Source organism: Pseudozyma flocculosa (genome assembly GCF_000417875.1).
Source record: "Pseudozyma flocculosa PF-1 unplaced genomic scaffold scaffold00025, whole genome shotgun sequence".
NCBI lineage: Eukaryota > Fungi > Basidiomycota > Ustilaginomycetes > Ustilaginales > Ustilaginaceae > Pseudozyma > Pseudozyma flocculosa.
The window spans coordinates 372,051-381,513 of NW_006920893.1; the positions used below are offsets into that span (position 1 = coordinate 372,051).

The 9,463-nt window shown below is 65.4% G+C and overlaps 2 protein-coding genes across 2 annotated transcripts in view; both read right to left on the bottom strand.

The window, feature by feature from the left end:
• Positions 1-81: 81 nt before the first annotated feature.
• PFL1_06364 (uncharacterized protein) lies at positions 82-3,957 on the bottom strand (the record flags this gene model as incomplete). Its single annotated transcript, XM_007883905.1, has 1 exon — positions 82-3,957. The coding sequence occupies one exon, from the start codon at positions 3,955-3,957 to the stop codon at positions 82-84; it is 3,876 nt and encodes a 1,291-aa protein (XP_007882096.1).
• Positions 3,958-8,695: 4,738 nt separating this feature from the next.
• Positions 8,696-9,463, bottom strand: part of PFL1_06365 (uncharacterized protein) — a gene marked incomplete at both ends in the record, with an annotated part of 5,658 nt that continues 4,890 nt past the window's right edge. The window contains one exon of the mRNA XM_007883906.1: positions 8,696-9,433. Within this exon, the coding sequence (XP_007882097.1) occupies positions 8,696-9,433 (738 nt within the window). The remainder of the gene's footprint in view (positions 9,434-9,463) is intronic.

Sequence of the window (9,463 nt, forward strand, 5' to 3'; positions counted from 1 at the left end):
CCGCTCCCAGCCCGTGCCGGTTCTGACGACGTTCTTTGCTCCCGCGATGGGGAATGCGAAGGCGCAAGAGGATTGTCGCCATCACACCCAGCCGCCGGGTCGTTGCGAGGCCGAGTGCGGGATGGCATTGCCGTAGAGCGAGACCAGCGGTGCCTGGGGCATCATCGAGTTGCGACCCGGTCGGCTGCTGACCCTCATCGTCTGCGAGACGCCGGGATGGCCTGCGTACAGCTGCTGCTGCTGCTGCAGTTGATGTTGTTGTAGATGCATGTGCTGCTGTTGCTGCTGCTGCTGCTGGACGAGCTGCTGCTGCTGCTGGAGGTAGGCCTGCGCCTGAAGGTTGGTCATGCTCATCGAGTGCATCGGAGTCGCATGCCCGCCGCCGTAGACGTGAAGGTTGGGCGACGAGGGCGCCATGGGCATCATCGATGTCCTCCTCGCCGGCGGGATCACGGTAGCGGGCGTCGCGTTGAAGGCCGCCGCGTTGGGGCTTCGAGGAGGCGAGAGCGTGGCCGTTGTCTCGGACGCCCGCATCGACTGGCGCTGCTGCGGCTGGACTGGCGACGGTGGTGCGAGGGATGCGCGCTTCGCCTCGGCCTGTTGCTGCGCGTACGTCGATGCCTGTGCTGCATGGGGCGCCAGCGACATCATGCTGCCCCTCTGCGCCGGCATCGCAGGCGGCATCAACGATGCGCGGGAACCGGCGTGCTCCGGAACGGCGTAGAGGCCGTTGTCGGGTCGCAAGGCCGCCTCGACCCCTTGCGGAGACAGCTGAGCCAGGCTGGAGCTGTGGCGCAGCTTGCGGGTGCGGCTGTCTGAGGTGGCGCCCGGACCGGTCTCGGCGGTCAAGTTCGAGTTGCTGGCCTGTTTGGCCAGACGAGGCTGAGGGCCCACCAGCGGGCTGCCGGCGCCGTAGTTGGCGGCCGACAGCAGCACCGACTGTCGCGTGTTGCCTCGCCGCTCCCTGGCCTCGATCAGCATCTTCTTTGCCTTTTCCTGCATCGCAGCCTGTTCGCGCGCCCTTCGGACCTCGAGTACCCGCTCCTCCTCGAGTCTCCGAGTCCGCTCTTCGAGCTCGCGGCGCTCCAGCTCCTCGCGTTCACGGATCTGCTCCTTGAGCCTGAGTTGCGCGATCTCCTCTTCCAGCTTTTGGATGCGCTCGGTCTCGGCGGCTCGATGAGCGCGGAAGTCTCGCAGCTGGCCGAGCGGCACGTCTTCCTCGCTCTCAGCATCGCTGTCACCTTCTTGGCCATCCTGAGCCTCTTTGCCTTCTGCGAGCGCGGCCGAGGCGCTATCGGCCGAACCGGTGCTCGTCCTGGTTTGCGCTGCGCGTGAAGAAGGATCGCGGTCGAGGTTCGGCGAGAGACTAGGCGACCGGGCACTGCTTGATGGCGACCGGGGTACAGAAGCGCCCGGGGCCAGCAGCTGCGGATTGCGCGGCGCGAGCCACGGCGCTGGAGCCTTCTTGTGGGCTTCTTTCGGCCTCTGCTCCCGAGAAGGGCGTCCATCGTCAGTGCCACCGGCTGAAGCCTGCCGGCTCCGGCCCCTGTACGCGGGCTCGCCAGCGAATGCGCGGGAGATCCTTTGCGAGGCCTCGCGTCTACGGAACTTGGAAGGCACCGGGGCGCGCAGGCGACGCTCCTCCTCAACCGAGGGCAGTCCGGCGAGCAGCCGCACTCGTGGAGAGAACGAGATTGGCTGTGGCTTGGCTTTCGAGCCCTTGACGACGGGTAACACGGTGCCGACGCCGATGGCGAAGTTCATGGCCGCTGGAAGCACGACATCTCCCGGATGGCAAGCATCCTCGGCGAAGGTCACGCTGCATCGCTGCAGGAAGCCCGGCCGACGCGCCCACACGATCATGCCGTTGTGATCGGGATCAGAGGGTGCAGCGGCGAGCTTCTGGCCCGGTGTCAGGTTGACGATACCGCTCAGCCGGCGCGAAGAAGCCAAGTCGCCGTCGCCGACTCCTCCTGCACCCTGCTGGTCGGCGGAGAGGTTCGGCGTCATGATCGGCGGTCGCGCCAGGGCTTCGGGGTTCACCATCTGGCGCTTGGCGAGCGCGGTCCGGATCGTCTCGGGTGAAACGCTCTCGGTGCTGTACTTGCGCTGGAACCACGAGATCTCGACCTCCTGCTCGATCGGCAGCGAGAGCTTCTTCAGCTTCCGCATGACGATCGTCCTGCCGACTGCGGCGTGTAGGCTGCGCGAGACGCCGAGAGTGCTGGTGTGGTTGCGGAGCGCGTCCTCGCGGTTGATGGAACGCGGGAAGCGCAACTCGGCCGTGGCCTTGGTGAGCCCTCCTGCCGTCTCGGCCAGCGAAGGGACCAGCGTGGGCGCCAGGTAGGGATGCACTTTGAGCAGGGTGCAAGTGTAGAGCGACCGCTTCGAGGGCGTGTCGAGGCCAGGTGGCCCGGGACGCAGGACGACGTAGTCCTCCTCGTCATCCTGCTGCTGCCCGGCATCCTCCTGCGCGGACGCGTCCCTGCCTCGAGGCTCGGGGGGCGATGGCGGCTTGGTCTTGTTCTTTGCGAGGGAGGAAAAGTACGACAGGGTCTGCTTGAAAGACGAGGGTGGCGCCGTCGAGGTCGGCGAGATTGGCGTCGTCGGCGAGATTGGCGAGGTAGCCTTGGACTCTTTGTCATCCTCTCCATAGCTGTCCTCGGAGTCGTCAGAGTCCCGTCGAAAGAGGCCGGGACGCACGTGGAGCGGGCGCAGCGTCTTTGAACGGTATGCGGGTCCCGCGCTCAGCTCCTTTGCCGCCGCCTCCGTCATGACCAGCTTGCCGTTTCGTCGCTGGATCGATGACGAAGCCGACGTCGAGTAGCCTCCGTTGTACCTGAACGACGCTAGCGACGACGACGAGGCCCCCGCCCCGCCAAAGTCCGTCGAGGTGAACAACGAGCTCGATCGACGCGGCAGGGGCGCCGCCCGTCCTCCTCTACCCGAGTACGCGCCGAGATCGTCGCCTTCGGATTCGCCAAAGTTGAGAACAGCGCGGAGAAAGTCCGAGTCGCCGTCCCCGCCCTCCTCGAACAGTGCGGGCATACTGCTCTGGCCGCCGCCGCCGCTGCTGCTGCTGCGCGCGTCGGACCTGGAAGCGGTGGCCTCGGGTAGTGTGGGCAGCGTGACCGGCTTCGAGGCGGGCGAAGATTCCGCCGTGGTCGAGGTCAGACTGAAACTGGAAGCGCCGAGAGAGTCGGGATAGAGGCCGGCGTTGCGGCCGATCGGGCTCGAGGCGAGCGATCTGCTCAGAGACGAAGACGGTGAGCGGAAGCTGGCCTCCGAGGACGCCGGATGGGGTTCCATCTGGCCCAGCGTCTCGTTGAGGGACTGGAGCGGTTTCCCGGACGAAGTCAAAGAGACTGGTGGAAGGTTGGGCGAGTCTCCGAAAAAGTCCTTCTTGCCGTTGGGCAGACAGACAGGGAGCACAGGAGGCGTCGTGGGCGTCAAGGGGGGCGAGCTCGGCGCGGTGCTGGCCGACGAGGCCGAGTGGGACCGTGAGGCCGGGTTCAGGTTGGTCGACGAGCTGCGCTTAAAGAGGCGCCTGCCGAGGCCCTTGATGCTGCCGCCGGTGCCCACCGTGAGCCCTGGGTTGCCTCCGCCGCTGCTGCCTGTGCCCTTGGACTTTGAGCGTCTCGAGTTGGCAGCGCCTTTGCTGTCGAGGGCGCCATCGAAGCGAGAGTCAGCATCGCTGGAACCGTCGGCCGAGCCCTTCCAGGAGCCGCGCCGCTCGTTGCTGAAGAAGGCCTCTCGGCCACGCGCATCGGCGTCGACGGAGCCGCGGTGGCTCTGGCTGCTCCCGCTATAGCTGTTGCGCTTGTCCTGAGACCAAGATCCGTAGGCGTCGTGACCGTTGCTGCTCGACGAGAGCGAAGTCATCGAGGCGTTCTTGAGCGTGAACTTGCTGCCGGAGCTGTTACGGCCTAGGAAGGCGGGCTGAGGCGGAACCAACATAATGGGCGGCGGCAGGTGAGACGCTGGTAGGGGTTGAAGTTGGCCAGGGTGCTGAATGGGTCGTCTGTCAACGCCGTGAGCTGCGCGTTAGAGACCTGGTGGAAGGGGAAGCCGCCCAGAGGTTCAGAGAGGAGGAAACGTTGAGGCTCGGACTAGACGTGGGACTGAGCGAGGGGCGGGCAGGCGATGCTTTCCCACTCACCCTTATCAGCTGAGAAGAGGTCTCAGACCCCACGAGCTGCCAGACCTGTCGAAGTGATGGGCTCGCGGCGGGAGCGTTGTGTGCAATGGACGTCGGAGATGGATCAGATGACGGCAGAAGGGCCGGGCCGGTCAAGGTTCAGGGAGCGAGCGCAAGTCGAGGTTCCCGAGGGAAGGGCCGGAGCAATAAGCGTCTGGAGGGCGCAGCGATTCGGAGCAAGATGGAGCAGGAGTGCGGTGTCGACGTGTGGCGGTACGAGTCCTCCGAGATCGCTGCGGTGGCTGATGAGGTCGGAGGGAGGAAGAGTCTGAGGCAAAGGCTAATTGTCCGAGCCAAGGTACTTTGTCGCGCCGCAGTTGACGTGGGCGAACGTGGCTGTGGCAACCTTTGAACGCCGAACCTTGGTAACGACTGTCGACGTGGCGACCGTAGCAGGTGCACAGGGGGTGGGTGGGAAATGGTTGGAGTGGGTGTCGGGAGCGGCTGAAGTGGTTGTCGCAGACGATGGCGCGTCCGAGGTCGGGATCGTGGTCGTGGTCGAGGCCGAGGTCGAGTCTGGGAGCGGGGGCAGCGAGGTGAGGGATGGAGGTGGTGACGAGAGAGACGAGAGAGGAGAGGGCGCACGTCGACGAGGACGCCAGACGAGCTAGCGGCCCAAGGTCGAGGAACCCAGCAAGCAAGCCAGCCAAGCCGGACCGCTCGAGGCATCGGCAAGGTTGCGTCGAGCTGGCCGAACTCTTGTCTGCCCACAGGCTAGGGATTATGCAGAACCGGGACTTGGGAAGGGGGCAGGCGAGCTCAGGGTTAGGGTCAGGGTCAGGGTCAGCGGAGGCGACCCGACAGAAGGGAGGAGAGCGAGAGCGAGAGAGAGCTCTACAGCAGACGTAGGTGGAAGGTCCACGTACGCATCGGTCCTGGAAGCCACTCTGCGCTGCAGCCCTGCCTCCTAGGTTGGCTGGCCCTCGTCAAGCTTAGCTTGCAACACGACGCCCGCCGGCGGTTTTGCATGCTGCGCCGGGAACCTCTTCGCTCGCTTTTGTGGCGGGCCGCTTTGGCTCGATGGCATTGAGCCATGCAGTCTACGAGTGGCCGTCGCCCGCTCCCAAAGGACGGAAGCAAGCAAGCAGGCCGGCCGCCAACGTCACGGCGGGTGGGTCCGGCCATTTGTCTGCGTCGGAAAGTGGGTGCTCCAGCAGAGGGCGGCCCGAGAGGGAGAGAGTGCGTGCCACAGAAGAGAAAGGGAGGCGGCGAGCCCGACGAGAAGCAGGCACCAAGCAACCAAGCAGCAAGCAACAACGGCAACCGCTCCTCGCTGCTCTTCGCCCGCACGACGACGGGAGGCCACCGGCAGGAGAGGCTGTGCTGCATGGGGGAGCGTGCGTAGTAGGTGCTGTGAAAGAACGGGCCTGCGTCGGCGTAAGCCCATACGCCGATTACCCGTCGGGCCCATGAGCGCAGCAGCATCGCAGAGCGGATAGGCCGGCCGGACGGCGGATCATCCGATCCGAAGGCCTGGCCTCGCGCTTGGTGCGCTGACGGCGGCAGGCCGGCCGGCTCTCTGGCCTGCCTGTGCCCGCCTCTTTGAAGAGCAGCGCTCGATCCCCGATCCGGGCTAGGCAGCATGCTGTCAGCCGCGTCGATGGCGGTTGCGGAACGTGCGTAGGCAGGCTAAGATCCTCGGGCCCCGCTGTTGTCGAGCAAGCAAGCAGGCAGAGGGCGAGGTGGAGACGGGCGGACAGAGAGAGAGAGAGAGAGAATGAGAGAGGGGGCGAGGCGTGGGGTGCGTGGACCCACCTGCTACGAGGCATGCGTGCGGCCCATGCCCGTCCGCTTTGGCGAAGATCGACCTCGCTTGCAGGCCAGGCCAGGCGCGGGGCCAGGAGCCAAGCCCTGCCTGGCCTGGCCTGCTTTGCACGCGGCCTGCCAGCCAGGCAGGCGTCGGTAGGCAAGCAGCAAGGAAGCGGTCGGTCCGCCGACGTGCCTCTCTCTTTGCGGCCTCTCGACTCCGTTGCGTGGGCGACGGCTCCCTTCGAAACCCAGCGCAGCAGCATGTCAACGCCCGTGAGAGAATGCGCGGACTGGAAGCGGAGCCTCCACGCCCGCCCTCAAAGGCAACGCCGCGCAGCCGCCGTCTCTTCGGGTCCGCCGGGCCCATCTGCGTGTCGACATCGTATCGTCGCCATCCTCTCTCTCTCTCTCTCTCGACCCGCCCGATGCCGCATCGTATCGCTGCTGACGACCATACGAACCCTGCCTGGCCTCGCCACGCTGGGAACCCGTCTCGCCATCGGTTCGACTCCGTGACGGAGGGGCTGGCTGGCGTGCGCCTCCGCGTCCGCCAAGCACACGCTGAATGCGTCCACATCAGGGGATGGCACCATCGACGCCCGATCGACGAACCATATCACCCGCCATGCGTTGGCAACGGCTACGTTGCCACCCGTCCAGGTCGCGGATGGATGGGCGCCACCCAACTGCGCGCACGTCGGGGCGTTGGGCCGAGATGCAAGGAAGCCTCCGTTGGGCTTCCTTGCCTTTGCCCAGCTGCAGCTGCAGCCCACGCGTGCAGAAAGAGAGAGCAAGCAAGCAAGCAAGGCAGGCAGGCCTTCTGCGCCTGACGCCAGCCCGGCAGGCGAGCCACACCTAGCCTGCGGGCCAGCAGCAGAAAAATAATAATGATCGTCAGGGTCCAAGACGACAGCCAGCATATAGGCCAGGCTAGGCTAAGCTGGCACCGGCGCGTGCCGCCTCAGCAGCCAAGCACCTGCTGCCGCTGCCTTGCCTTCGGACGTCGTTGAATGCGGCTCCTTGCTTGGTCACGCATTCCGCCCTGCCTGCCCTCGAGACCCCCCTACCTCCTTCAGAGGAACCTGAGTTGCGCAGCGCGCGCCTCAGCCACGGCTTTGCGTCGCCTGCCGTGCTTCAAACTTGAAGCGCCCAACATCACAAACGACACGCACCGACGCACGTCTCTCGAGGTGGCCCCGTGCGGCGTGTGAGGTACAACGAACGTACGAGTACGTACGTGGCATCGTGACTGCATGCATGCGTTGCCTCACCAAAGTTTATCCCCAACTTGAATGCGTAGCGTGCATGCTAAGCTCGCGCGCTGCCGGCCGCCTGCTGTCGTTGTCGTTGCCTCCTTGAAGGATCCTGACGGCTGGAATTCGGCCGCCTAGCCTCTTCTCCGTACTGCGGCGTGTTGTTCGTTGATTCATCCCAGCGTCGTCGTCGTCGTGGTCGTGGTCGTGGTCGTCTGCTAGAACAAAGGGGGGACAACCTACGGGTGGGACGTGGTCGCACCAACACCAAACCGCCTCTTCGATCATCCTACGGTCGGCCTGATTGCCGTCCTGTTCCATCAGCCCGGTCAGGACAATGCCTGGCAGTACTGTACATAGTCGGAAGAGTCCAAAGCTAAAAGCTAAGGTGGTGTGCGGTGGCGTTCATCCGCGCGTGCCGGCCCCCCCTGACATCACGGCACGCCTCCTCGTCATCCCCGGCCCCAGCCCCAGCCTCAGACCCAGCCTTAGCTACCGATCGCTCTCTCTCATCTGACGGGCCATACGGTGCATGCGTGCTGTTCTACGCGCATCTTGCTCCGCGAAGCATCTCGTCTGTCACCACTCACCGCGCCCTCGTCTTCGTCAAGGTTTAACGACCGCCAGGCCAGGCACGCCACGGTACGGTACGGTACGGTACGGTACTCCTGACGATCTCAAGGGATCGACAGGGCCACCAGGCCCAGCAGGCGAGGTTAAGTTCTATCTCCATGCATCGACCTCCGCCTACCTGCCTGCTGCCGCACGCCGAACAAGCGATGCGTACATGCCCGAAAAGGAGGCAAGAATCCCGAGTCAAGAGCGACCGACGACAATCTCGTTGTGATGTACCCCGTCCGACACTCGCCCTTCTTATGTCTTCCCCCTTTCTCGCCGCCGTCGCTGCCGCTCGCACAGAGACAATGGGTAGAATGAGGGCGCGTCATCTCGATTTCGATCGTTTGGACTCCTTTGGCATGAAGTACCAGACACACGCGCGCACGGCAAACGAGGCGCCGAGATCGTCTACGTGTGTCTGTTGACGACCAACCCGACCGACCAACCGGCCCGGCTCGGATCGGAGCCTTGACCGAGTCTTGACGAGCCCTTCCCGCTACATGGGCAACCGTCGAGGCGAGGCGGGCTTCGTGATCGAGGTCGCTCCGCCACGCCGGCACGGACGAGCAAGTTGCACCTGCAGTGTGCGTGTGAGGCAACAAGTCGGGCCCAAAGGCTGCGTCACGGGCTGGCCCTGGTACGACACACATGATTGGCGGGCGCACGCGGCTGATGGGGCATGACGATGATCTCGTTGCGGATAGGGTGGAACGGTATCGGGCGCATCGTGACTGCGAACTGAGACGCCCTGCCTGGCCGAGTCGCGCAGTTTACGCCACGCCACGCCACGCCACGCCGCCGCGCCGCGCCGCGCGATGCTGCAGGCCAGCAAGATACGCCGAGTACACGACCCTTGCTCGCCCCAACGTGACGCTAGCTACTCCCTGATGGGCTGCTCGAACCGCACCCCCCTCTCCTCCCACATCCGCTGCCGCTCCCTCGCCAGCTCGACGGCCCACCTACGCACCCGCGGATGGCGGATCTGCGGCAGCGAACCCTCGTAGAACGGCTGGAGGTCGTTGATGCCCTCGCGCCTCTCGTACTCGACGGCCTGCAGACAGAGCTCGAAGCGGTCCAGATCCTTTACGAGCTTGCTCTCCTTGGTCTTGCGCTCCTCGTACTCGTTCCACAGTTCCTCGATCCGTAGCCCCGCCGCCGAGCTGCCCAGCAGGTCGTGGGCAAAGTAGAGGATCGCCTCGTGTTCCCGCCGCATCTTCTCGTCCTTGGACACGCCGTCGAGCGGCGTCAGGTCGCCCACCTCGGCCTCGGCCAGGTCGTGCACCAGCGCCAGCATGACGCACTTGCCCAGGTCGACGTCGGCCTCCTTGGGCAGCAGCAGCGCCATCAACCCCATGCGGTACATGTGGTCGGCGATGCTCTCGGGCTTGGCCACGCGGTGGTGCAGCCAGCCGGTGCGCGGGTTGGTCTTGAGCTTCTCGATCGTGTGCAGGAACTGGAGCGTCTTCTGCCACCCTTCCTCGGTCTCCTCCTCCTCGCCCTCCTCGTACAGCGAGAAGCCCCGGTCCGCCTCGACCTCGAACACCTCGAGCGGCTTGGGGGCCATGGCCGGGTCCGACTTGAGCACGATGCTGTACGACGTCGGCGGCGGAGGCCGCTCGTACGGCGGGCGCGGCGAGCGCCGGCT